Here is a 12991-nt window from a genome sequence, read left to right as displayed (position 1 = left end):
GGTAATCTCTAACTAAATAAAAGTGACTTATGAGAGCATCGAGGTATTAAATAAACATTTGAGTGACTTAGTCATGGAAATATTCCTATATAATAACTATTGTTCCATTGTTCAGAAGTAATTTATCATACCACAGAATCACCATTACCATCTAGTTGATATTTGTTATGTGATTTTGCCTTTGATGAATGTAATGATGCTTTTTTGACAATAATGAATATGTCATTAAGTACCTTATTCCATTCCCTGAATGTTTCAAATTCAAGGGCTGTTTCAGAGGTAGATACAGTTTAACCTTTTGAGGGCCAACGTTCAGAGATCCTCAAAAAATCTGTTAAAAATGCCAGCTCACGTCAACTTTTTTGGGTGCAATATTTAACTAAACTTCAATTAATTGATTTGGCTGTATTTATATTTATTTATACTAAAAGAACAGTCGCTGTGGGCGATGCCGGCATTTTATGTTTTGAGGATCGCTCACAGTAACTTTGTCACTCCACGGGTTAAGTAGCAGCCGTGTCTAATGGTGCAGCCACCCCTTCCTGGTAATGCTGTGGCTGATGACACCATATTGAGATACCCACTAGCTGTGCAGCTATTCAGCCAATGTGTGTCCTTAGATGGAGCCGGGCAGTTCGACATTGCACATGCCGATTGCAAGCACATAGGGTGAAATTTAATAGGATGAGAGATTCAGAAAGTGAGAGATTTGGTAAGAATTCTACAGTTTTTTTAAAGCGGCAATCATTTACACTGCAAAATTAAACTGGTTTTGCAATGTAAATGATTGCCTCTTTAAAAAAACTGGAGATTTCTTACCAAATCTCTCACTTTCTGAATCTCTCATCCTATTAATCCCCCCCCCCCCCCCCCCAATGTCCGGTCCACTATGGCCTCCTGTAAATGCAGTCGCTCGCACTAGCCACATACCTGTGACTAGAAACTTGCATCGAAATCTATGTAATTTTGATCTGTGTCTCTGTGCAATAACCTCAGTGATGCATACTCAGTGTAGGACAGATGTATACGCAGATGTACACCATCAGATCCTGACTCTCAGTGTATCCCTTCACCCACCTCATTATGACCTCTTCAGTGATTTTATAACTTTAGGCCTTTTTAAAACCACTTTTTAATATCTTACAAACATACTAAAATTTGAAACTTTACTGAAACAAACTTGTTATCTGACTTGCAAACACTTAACTGACCAAAAATAGTCTAGTTAAGTTGTACCCACTATCTGTGCTTAAACATGGATATACTTAAACCCTGAACTGTTAGTTTGCCTTATGGGCAGAGTCGTGGAACCAAGTTGAGGTCGAATCATTTGCTAAAAGCACCATAGAGCTTTTTGAATAACTCAATAATCTTTTATTTGTCAAGTGCAAGTTAGACAATGCACACAGGGCCTGTTTGAGAGGTCAATGGAATATTGCAGGTCACAACATTTTTCTTGCCACAGGGCATGCCCCAAAACTCCACTGTGCACGTGCAGTGGTTGCAAGGTGATAGTGCATGCATAGTGCACTTGCAAAATGAGTGACAGGTACTGTAGTCAACATTTGTTAGTGTAAGGGGGTAGCACAGAAAATGCAGGAATGTTGAGACCATTGTATAGGCTTTTCTTAACCTACCACTGCAGATTTGTTCACATCTGAAAAGATCCCAGCATCTTATGACAGCCATTCATTCTGAGCCAGTATAGGGTTGCTCAGCGATCATCTGGTGTGACTGATACTCCCGCTTATGTACACATAAGCTGTGGACATACGACACTGGTGGTGGGCTTTTCTATGCAGAGACAATGGTGGAGAAATTAGCATATTCTTGCAAGTACCCTACAAGATAAATCATTGCTGTGTATATATGTACCTGCGTACAGCTGTGAATCAGGTTCAGAGTTGTAATAAATTTAGATGGAATTTTAAAGCTGAAGAGTTTTGGGACGTGTACAATAATGCTAGATGTTTCACTTTTGGTCTGTAAGGTGTATAGGGCAAATTCACATGTGGTTGGAGTAGATATTGCTGCTGCCACTGGCGTAACTAAGGCTCAGCAGCCCAAGCCATTGCGGGGGGGAGCCAGCAATATGTGGGCGCAGTGTCACCGCACAGTACCTGTGAATGCAGGAGCTGGAGGCAGGAGAAGAATGCCGGGAGCTGAGTGTTGGCAAGGTATGCAAAGATGAGATGTGGTGCCTGGCTGCTGCAGCCTGCACCCGTCTGTGACTCTGACAGCAGTGTGGCCAGCTTCGTACATAACGATCTCCCTCTCCTCCGTCCTGTCCCTGCCACACTTCACTTGATTTATACAGACTGTGGCAGGCTTTGCAATCAACCCAAATCCTCACAGTAAAGCATATTACAGTGAGGCTTTAGATTGATTATAAAGGCTGCCACAGTCAGAGAGTGAGCTGAAAGAAATGACTGAACTTCCCTGTGTCCAGACTCCGGACAGTGACACCTGCTCCTGAAGCCTGCCAGGTCTGAAGTTCTCTAAATTGTACTGTGTGTTTAGTGGGGGAACAGGCAAATAAGGGATAACTTTGATGGGAGGGACAGGAGGCATAATTGTTATGGGTCATATTATTGATGATAGAGATGGGGGACAGGAAGTATTATGTATGAAAAAATAAGTAAAATTAATGTATGGGAGGGGGGGGGGCGCAAAAAAAAATTCTGCAGGGGGGCGCAATATTTCTAGTTACGCCACTGGCTGCTGCTTAATGTTTTCAATGCTCAATAAACTTTATTACATGTCTGTTCATAGACAGTTTGGTTTCTAGTAATCTCCATCCAGCAGCCAGGAAAAAGAGTCACCCAACTCACATAGAGAACTTCTGATCTCACATACAGGAGCTTCAATACACTCTTCCTCATCAAAATTCACTTTTCAAAGCTGGCTTTTTAATAAAAAGTCATCATAAATATTGTTTACTCCTGGGCAATATTTTAGTTCAAAATCATAAAGAAAAATGATACTGTATCACATTGCATCCAATCTTGCACTTGATTCGATGTGAACCAAAGGATTAATCTCAGTTTGGACAAATCATGATCAATGCAGAAATTCAAGCAACTTATCAACAATTACCACTTTTATACAAGTGGCAAAGTAGTTTTTATCACTAGAGTTCAATCCTAAATTTACATTTTAAACATGTCTTTGTTGATAGAGAAATCCCCAATGTAATCCAATGAATAAATTAATGTGAAAAACATGAAAAAACATTGCATATGCAAAGACAGGGAACCGTGTCAATCAACTTCAAAAATTATTCCTCACGCTCTGGGTTCCATTGTTCCCCAAATACTTCATTGACTGTAGGATAAGGTTTTGGAACATCTTGTGAGGGAGGATAACCTTTTGTCAAGTTTAAAAAGATTTGAAAAATTGGGACAAAATGTCTGTAATGGCTACAGAATCCTAAAAAGGACAGAATTTATTTTAACATAGCAGGTTGGTGCCACATGGTAACTGCCAATACTATAGTGGTTCCTTCTATTTTAACAGTGGTTCCCGACCCTTGTCCTCAAGTACCCCCAACAGTGCACGTTTTCCAGGTCACCCAGCAGGTGCACTCATTACTCATACACATTTTAAAAGATCCACAGGTGGAGCTAATTATGTCACTTGTGATTCTGTGTGGAGACTTGGAAAATGTGCACTGTTGGGGGTACTTGAGGACCAGGGTTGGGAACCAATGTATTATAACAATATGTCCCATATATCTGACTGACAAACAAACTTGGCTAAAGCATATTCATCGGGATGGTTCACTTATTCATAATGCAGTAATCAACAGTATACAGATTCAATGATAGAATATTTCAGCAGTACAATGAGCTATCTGTACCGGGTTGTCCAGAATTGCTTTGAAGAGTATTTTGGAGAGTCCCCATGAATGGTGAAGCCAGACAAGAACCCAATTTAACATTTATGGGAAGTGATGGAGAGGTGCATTTGGACAGAAGATCCTGCACCTACAAGTATCAAGAAGTTGTAGGAAGCTTTCCAGACAGCATGGGACAAGCTCTCTCCAGTGGTCTTCCATCCACTTGTGAAAACAATGTCACATCGAGTTGCTACACTTCACTGAACTAAAGGGGGTTCTACACAATACTAGGCTCCTATCCTATGTCTTTTGCACTTCAGTGTAAAGGCTAAGTGAAGTACAGTGGCTAGAAGAGAAAATATACAGTAGAGAGTTAAGTACAAGTTATGCAGGCCAGTGTAAGAAAAGATGTTCATTTAAATAAAAAAAAAAATGTATTGTGGATATAGAAAAATGGGATAGGAAAAACAATAAGGATGCTAAAGCTTAAATAAAAAGTGGCGATATACGGTAAAATGGAGGCTAGTTTTTGAAGGAGGAAAATTAACTAAGTCTAAGTCTGTGGTATTAGTGTCATGAGAGATTCAATAAATGTAGAATGGGTGTGGTCAGATAAAATGTAAGATGGTTATACAGTATGTAAAGGGATATGAAACTACTGAACTGTACTCATAGGCTAGGGAATTTAGAAAATGGTAACCTGCATTTCGCTAACGGTGTGAATATTGGAAGGAAGTGTACTAGTATATGGAAAAAAGAATGGATAATGACTAGAAAGATGAGCAGGAGGTGAGCTGGGACAGAATATGAGTTGGAAAAAGGAAGTGAGGCATAAGCTTGAAGAGGTTATTCAGTAGTTCTCAATATATAATACAGTACAGTACTGTATCTACTATTTAGCTGATTAGATTTTTGCAGTAACAAGCAGGGTTACAGAGTGGGAACTTTATTGATACCACCTAAACACTTGCTAGCTAATACAAAATATCTAAGCAACCAATCATCGAGCAACTGTATGCCTAAAAAAAAAAAACGACTTTGGTTCTGTGTACTAAGTCTTTGGAAGAGATAAGGTGGACAGTGAACAACCAACCAACTCCTTAATATTATTTTTCAAATTCTGATTGGCTTGCTCATTATCTCTTTCCAAGGATTAGTGCGTAGACCCCATGATGAGTAGGTTGTTGCTTGAACCAAGCACCAGTAAGGGTGGGAAATGCAAAATAAATGATTTCTACCCTGGAATAAATTATTTCTACCCTCAGTGCATTTTTCTGCTGTCGGCTGTGAGCTTGTATGTGCAAGAACATGAAGCCTGTGTCGATACTGCTGTTTCCAGCCATTGTAGCCACAGGCCAACCTTTAACCTCTATGTCCCTCATTGTTGCATGTACACAGCGAATGTGTATGGAATTGCAAATGAGTTTCTGCATGGCAGCTTCACTTGCTAATATTAGCAGTTCCATAACCTATACAATCGCAGTTGCATTTGCATACAAAAATGAATGAGGTCCTATGACATTCTATTCATGCTACTGTTGGCTGTGATTGGGCCAGGATTTAAATCTCTTAAGGTCATATTGCAGTGGTGAAATGTATGAGATATCATGGACAAATGTGGAACTACGATATACTGTATGAATATTTTGCTAACAGAATGTCTCTTATCTGTATGTCAAACCCACACATACATAATACTTGACACAATTTACTTTTGCTTGTTAGTTATATTCAATGTAGTAATCAATGTTTTCTACAGTGTCAATTTCAATGCAAATAGGATTTTCTCCAGACATGAGTATCTCAGCATAAAATCATCTTTGTCAGTGTAACTCAATCGTATTCTGGGTACAGTCTGTTTTTTTGTATGGTGCAAACATGACAGAACAAACTCCATCAAATGTAATTTTCAAGATATGCTTAGGAAATTATATTTAATGTATTTCCTTAAAAGATTTGCATGGTATGGAAGAGCTAACAGTGAAAACTACTTCTGGATAATCCAGTGATATATATTTCAATCAGTTTTATCCCTTTGATTCTCTTTCATATTTACATTTTTTTACATTAATGGGAATTTCACTCTCATGAATAAGCTGTTGCTTTTTTCACCTGCTGGGGATCATTCTGTATCCCCTCAAGCATGTCTGCTCTTGCAATAGATCTGAATTGAAAACCAATTATTCATATAACGTACCATAACGTGTCCCCAGAATCACTTATTGACTCTCCTACAAGTAGTTTTATTTATTTATTACAATTTGAGCTTTATTAAATATGAGAGCGCATTTTACTTGAAGCCAGGTAGTTGGAAGTAATAATGATGATGGCTTCTATCATGTACAAGATGATGCATATGCAGGGCCGCCGTGAGGGGGGCGGGTACTAATTACCTGGGCCCGGGCTTGCTGGAGGGGCCCAGCCTGGTCCGACCCCCTCTGTTCTTCCCAGGCATACGTACAGGGCTGCTGAGAGGTATGCCAGGCATCGGTAAAATGGGAGGTGTGGCCTAATCACAGAAGGCATGGCCACCTTCCGCGGTTAGGCCACGCCCCCAAATTATTACGGGAGAGTAAAAAAACCTTTAAAGTCAAGGGGGTAGTGTTATTATCCCCCCACCCCCCCACCCCTTCAGCAGCAGCACACTTACAGCATGTCACTGACAGCGTGAGAGCTCATGCTGAGCCTGCTGTCAGCACAGCACATGCTGTAGGTGTGTGTTGCTGCTGAAGGGGTGGGGGGATAATAACACTCCCCCCTCGACTTTAAAGGTTTTTTTTACTCTCCCCATAATAATTTTGGAGGCGTGGCCTAACCGCAGAAGATGGGCATGCCTCCTGTGATTAGGCCACACCCCCAATTTTAGCGGTGCCTGGCATACCTCTTGGCGGCCCTGTGCGTATGCATTAAGTTGTGCATATAGTTATCTTGCAATCTATTTGTATACACAATGTGACCACATTCAGACTGATGTGCCAATAAGGCCTAATCTTATAACCAAATTGATGCAATTTTTTTCTCCAAGTAATATAGCAGTTCAAATTTGCATATTTAAGAGACGCTTTTTATTAAAACGTGAAAATAAACAATGTCCAAACAATATCATCTTCATTGTGCTTTATAAGCGCCACCCATTACAAACACATGTACAGTAAGTGACTGATGTGTGCTACAGGTATAGAAGAGGGTATGAATATGGCACAAAATGCCATGGGCCTCATCATGGCTGTGAACTTGATTTAAGAAGTGCTGTATAATTATATATATTTATAGATGGGATGTGGTCATCATCCTGGAATTCAGTATCCCAACTGACATCAGAACAGACCAAATTACCAACAGCAAGAATTCTGAACATAAGTATGCCGGGTTGGGTTATGGTCAACCCTGGAAAGGGGGTGGTTAGGCTTAACCACCATGGTTAGGCTGCTTTGAGGGTAGGTTAGAGTTAGGCAGAAGGGGCTCGCTGGCAAGTTTTAGCCTGGGGGGCAGGTCCAAAGCACTGGCCCATAAATTAAAGTGCATAGTTATTATTCTTTTTTATATACAGTATGGCACCACAAGGGATCTGCAGATCCCAGTTACAGAGTATATACACAAATAAGCAAAACAAGCAAACAGTGAGTTACAGTTCCAGAAAGTATCGTTTGCTTATGCAGGGTATATGGATCTGCATCAGCAAACGATACCTAAGTACTGTATTAGGGTGGCAGAAAAGGCAGGCTTTGCAAAGTGAGTATGGCCCCTTGCACATGCTCCGGCTCCTGCCGGGCAGTGAAACCCCGTATGGACCAAAGCCGTGCCGTAAACAGAAGTTAATAATGGACAGGAGTGTGTCCATTCACACAGGAGGGCCATGGCCCGGCCGCCCGGTGGCAGCCGGATGTCACCACTGGAAGGGATGACCTTTGGGCTGTGGCTATCCCCACCATTGTAAACTTCTGTGTATGGCACCGCTCCTTGGCCGTAGGGGGGCTTCGCCGCCCGGCAGGAGCCGGAGCATGTGAAAGGGGTCTATGGAGTAAAGATGGAGAATCCCATGACTGCGGCTTCTGGCCGACATGTCCAGCACTATACACTGGACCACCAGGGAAGCACATGGCACCTTGCCCCCCAGCCCAGCCTGCTAGGGTTAGGCGGCGGGGTACAAGGGTTAGGCACTAGCGGGGAGGGTTAGAGACAGGCTGCGGGTGGAGGGGAGGAATTGGGATAAGCTGCTACAATGGAGGGGTAGGCGGTAGGGGGAGAGCGTTAACCAACTTGCGGAGCCCCTGTTGGGACTCTCCATATCAGGATGCTGGGGTCAGACTTTTGACCTCTGGCATCCCCACCACTGGGTATAGGATTACACGTTAACAGGTACAAATGACCAGATTTTACCTGTTTTTATCAATATTTTTATCAGTGCGTATTGATTTTTATGGATTTTAGAGGAATCCAAACCCTAACCAAAAAACAAATCCAAACCAAAATAGCTAAGCGTGGTTTCGCTAAAACACAATGATGAATTAGTGCCAAAACCAAAACACTGGGATCCATCCAGTGAAGGATTCACGGTAAAATAGGAATAGATTAAGCATACTTTTCATGCCGGTAATATCGGTTTTACACTGACTCCAGTTTGCAATAAATGCTGAAAAGGCCATTCTGAGTGAGATTTTCATTCATATTTTCTTTCAAAAAACAAATCCTGTGTTTTTGTGTATTGTCATAAACATATCTTTTAATTAATTAAAATATTCTTTTAACAATATATTGGTATGTAATTTCTAAAAATGTATTAGATGACAACCCTTTATGACCCATTGCACGTTTCTGGTGTATCCCTGTGACGACACTGGTAGTAGATGAATCAGGCCTTGAGAAACCCTTAAAAAAATGTTTATTTATTTTTAGTACATAAAGTATAGTAGCTCCTACACCAAAACATTGCAATTCATTCTGATTTAATATTTTCATACTCTAGCATCTGCCAGAATATTTTGACAGTAATTTTGTACATTTAAATGTACATTGGGATTTTGATGGCAACTGTCATCACAAAACAGTCTATGCCAGTGGTTCCCAAACTCTGTGCCTAGGCTCCCTGGGGTGCCTCGGAACACTTGCAGTGGTGCCTTGGATTAGTGGTCTAGAGGCAATAGAAATTATTTATGGTCATTGTAAAAGGCAAAAACATTGCTGGTGGGCTACCAATAATAAAATATGTGGACAAATAGAAGCTAATCCGGTCCCTCACCCATAAATAAAGCCATGTATGACATACAAATTAATTTACAGAATAAGAAACTTTTGGAAACTCTAGAGAGCCGTCATTTTAAAAAGTTTCGCACCACTGGTCTATGCAATACATTTTTTAATAATGTCCATTTAAATGGACAAGGTGACATACAGGGTTAAGTAATTTGGATGTTCTCCAATTATCCTAAACAACATAATAAAGTTTGGTTCACCTGGTGCACGCACCCTACACAGCGTGTGAGGGGCGGAGAAGGGCGGGGGCGCCAGGCTGCCCCATTACCATGTGGGAACGCCCAGCGTTCCATGGGCGTTCCCATGAGAACGCTGGGCGTTCTCATGGTAATGTGGCGAGGATGCGGGTGCAGGGGGGGGGGGTGGGCTGGCAGCTGACATCACCACATTGTGTGCACACAATCATACAATGCCTGCCCCGGGAGATTGGAGGATTGGTCCTCTGATCTGACGTGCTGCACGTCAGATCAGTTGGGATTGGGAGCAGATTGCATGTGTTTTTAAGCACATGCAATTTGTCTTTAGATGGCTCAAACAACCAGAGTCATGTGACACTCCCTCCCTGACTAGCAGAGAAGAGAGGTGCAGCTTCCGGGCGGCCCGTGGCAGTAAAGATGCTGAGAGCCGCAGAAGTTTCCAAGTGGCAGATTGGCGGGTGGCTGAAGAGAGCGGTGGACGTCCTTTTGCACAATTCTGTCACTATTCTGAAAACAGTTTTCAGAGGATTACTGCATTCGGCTTTTAAAAGTGACATAACACAGCAGTCGTGAGCAGATTGGTAGTTGATGGCAACCTGTAAATAATATTGAAAAAAACTGGATTTTTGGTACTACTATCCATTTGATCCTAGTAGGCCAGCCCCCTATTTAAATGAGGCTTCAATCATACAATCATGCAGCAGATGGACTGTATAACAGATTGTATGACAGATTGTGAGTACATTTTGTGTCCAAAAACCACCAAGGACTGCCGGAGAGTTTAAGGGAAATTTGACACAATCATGACTGTAAGATCAGTCGCTCTGATTTATGGCCACCTTAAGAGTTTTTTCAATGTGATTGTAAGATCTCCTGTATCAGTAAAATGTAACAAGTAAAAAACAAGTGCACTCCCACAATTTAACCTAGTAAAGTCTTATTTTGTGTACAGCCCTAACATTTCCTGAAGTCATGTTCGGACCTCCTAGTTCCTAGTAGAAGTAGAGTAGACTTTTTTTATTTTATTTTTATTCCTCCCAGGAAAACTGGACCCACTCATGTATTACAGCAACTCAGGGTAGAGGAAAAATGCTTATGCACAGTGGAAAACTATCATTATGGCAGTTGTTAATAAGTATATTAAGCCTCAGTTCTCTACATCTAAGTTACTGTAGGCAAATGTAAACAGGAAGCGACAGCATAAATCCCCAAGGAATACAATCAGCTCTGACCTAAGGCAGCATAAAGACTCTGAAATTAGTGTAAGATCACTTACTAGATCTGCAATAGTTAATGATGTGAGCACACTCTTAAATCCATGTCAGTGACCCATCTCTTGAACATACTGCTTAACTCTGTGCTAGTGTCATACATTGAACCTGTGTGTGCAATGTATGGTGAAAACTAGCTTCAATCATGTTAACTTCTGCCAATTACTTTAATATATACATACCTACATACTATAACTACACAGCAATCATGTTGCCATGTTTCTGACAACTCAAACAACCAAACAAACAACCAACCAACCCGGACTGACAGAAATAAGACCTGCTGGGAACTGCATGCAGTATTTACTACTTGCCCATCTTTTTACATTATCATTGGCTTGCTGGGTTCCTGAGCACCTACTCTAGTCTAGTTTTTGAAAAAACTTAATACTGTAGGCTTTTTTTATTGTATATTACTGAAAAACTTTGTGTGTCTAGATGCCACTATACTGCATATTACCGGGTAAACAGATTTTTACAGTAGGCATGTTAATGCCACAATTGACACACACTGCACAGTAACAGGAAAAGGACAGGCTAATCGAAAGACTAATACATATAAATCAGCTGCTGAGCTATATGAATATTTATTATCTTTGGGCTGGATCATACTACTGCTCAACTCCAATGAACTGCTTCAGGGGTGCCTGTCTATAGATGGTGACAGTTCCTGCGCAGAAATTGATTCTTGGAGGTTAGTATCCTTGGCAAAAGTGGCAAAGAGTATAAGAGAGAGCTGGGAAAAAGATGGGTGAAAACGGAAGAAACAGACAAGATGGGAAATTAGGGGAGAGAGGGATGGGAAGAAAGGGTGGAGAGAGTGAAGGGTCAGTGAAAATGGCATTTGGGGTAGAGACATGGGATTATGGTGGGGAGATTGTATGCTTGGGGAGGGAAATGTGATGGTGAGGGAAGAGGCAGGGGAGATGTTGGGAGAGAAAGATGGGACAGTGGGATAGAGGTGATATTGTGTGGAGAGAGAGATGGGATGGTAGAAGGGAAAGCAATGAGATGGGCAGAGAAAGATAGGATTCAAGGAGGCAGGAGATGGGATGCTGGTAGTGTGACTGAAAGGATTGTGTGTGTGTGTGGGGGGGGGGGGGGGGGTGATGGGGGTGGAGATAGGATTGTGGGTTGGAGAGAGTTATGAATTGGTGCAATGGAGAGAGAGATAGGATGGAGGGAAAGAGAGATGTGATGGAAAGAGAGAGAAAGAGAAAGGAGGGACAAGACAGGGGAGAGAGAGATGGGTTGGAGGGAAAGAGAGATGGGACATGGAAAAGAGAGGGATGAGACGGGGGAGATATGGGACAGGGAAGAAAGAGATGGGTTGGAGGTAAAGAGAAGGAAAGGGGAATACAGATAGATGGAACAGGGGAGAGAGAGGGGATGGAGGGAAAGAAAGAGAGAAAGAAAGAGAGAGATAGGGAATGGGGGTGGAAAAAAGACTACACAACAGCAGCAATTGTGCAAAGGATGGGTTAAATATACTACTACCTTATATACAAAAACATAAAACACATAACAGTATTTTAAAATAACTGTATTTACCAAAGCACACAAAATGCTGGCATGTCAGTGATATAAATGTTACTTAATTTCAAAAATGAAGACTTATGTATATTATAGGTTATTATACTAGTGGCATCAGAGGACACTCAGCGAGCAGGTTATATAAGGGAAAACTGCTTCTTTAAAAGACAGCTGTGGAAAAAGTTGTAGAAGCCCAGCCTACAGGCAGAGGACGTCACTCAGCTCTCACACGGGGTGCAGTGTATGCGTGCCGCTGTCCCTGGTGCTGATAGTTGCACACAGTGCAGCGTATCTCTGCCGCTGTCCCTGGTGCTGACAGTTGCTCTCCACTCAGTGCAGTGCTTCTCCGCCGCTGTCCTTGGTGCTGATAGTTGCACAATTGTGGATTTGAATAGGAAGTGCCCAGTTCTCTGCTCAGCTTCCGTGCATTGTGCGTGGATTTAACACCGGGGTCACAACCAGGGACATATCACAGAGATCGGTGTGTGTATTGCACAGCATCACTTTCTGCGTGTGGATGTGGAGCTATGGCTCTGAAAGACACAATTCTCCCGATCAGCGAGATGTCCTTTCCCTTTCCAGACGTGGTGGAGCTGAATGTGGGGGGCCAGGTCTATGTGACCAAGCATTCCACGCTCACCAGTGTGCCGGACAGCACTTTGTACAGCATGTTTTGTAGGAACAACGTGAAGGAGCTACCCAGGGACAACAGATCCCGATTCTTCATAGACAGGGATGGCTTCCTCTTCAGATATGTGCTGGACTATCTGCGGGACAAGCAGCTCTCTCTCCCGGATCACTTCCCAGAAAAGGAAAGACTTCTAAGGGAAGCAGAGTATTTCCAGCTCAGCGACCTGGTGAAGATGCTGACAAATAAAGTCACCAAGCAAAGTTCTCTG

The 12991-nt window shown here is 42.0% G+C and overlaps 2 protein-coding genes across 3 annotated transcripts in view; one reads left to right on the top strand and one right to left on the bottom strand.

The window, feature by feature from the left end:
• GNPDA2 (glucosamine-6-phosphate deaminase 2) overlaps nucleotides 1-12991 on the bottom strand; it is a 435608-nt gene that overhangs the window by 121898 nt on the left and 300719 nt on the right. The gene's annotated exons all lie outside the window — the stretch shown is intronic.
• Nucleotides 11721-12991, top strand: part of KCTD8 (potassium channel tetramerization domain containing 8) — a 91445-nt gene continuing 90174 nt past the window's right edge. Inside the window, exon 1 of one of the 2 annotated variants that reach the window (XR_014466238.1) lies at nucleotides 11721-12991. This exon is cut by the window's right edge and continues 427 nt beyond it. Coding sequence is in view for 1 of the 2 variants with exons in the window: in XM_083166548.1 (XP_083022674.1) it covers nucleotides 12620-12991 (372 nt within the window). In the remaining variant the exon portion in view is untranslated. The other variant, XM_083166548.1, reaches the window with a different exon arrangement.

The sequence above is a fragment of the Crinia signifera genome, chromosome 1 (assembly GCF_055691185.1).
Source record: "Crinia signifera chromosome 1, ASM5569118v1, whole genome shotgun sequence".
In the NCBI taxonomy this organism is placed as follows: Eukaryota; Metazoa; Chordata; class Amphibia; order Anura; family Myobatrachidae; genus Crinia; species Crinia signifera.
Note: the sequence above shows the minus strand (reverse complement) of the source record. Positions and strands in the feature narration are given on the sequence as shown.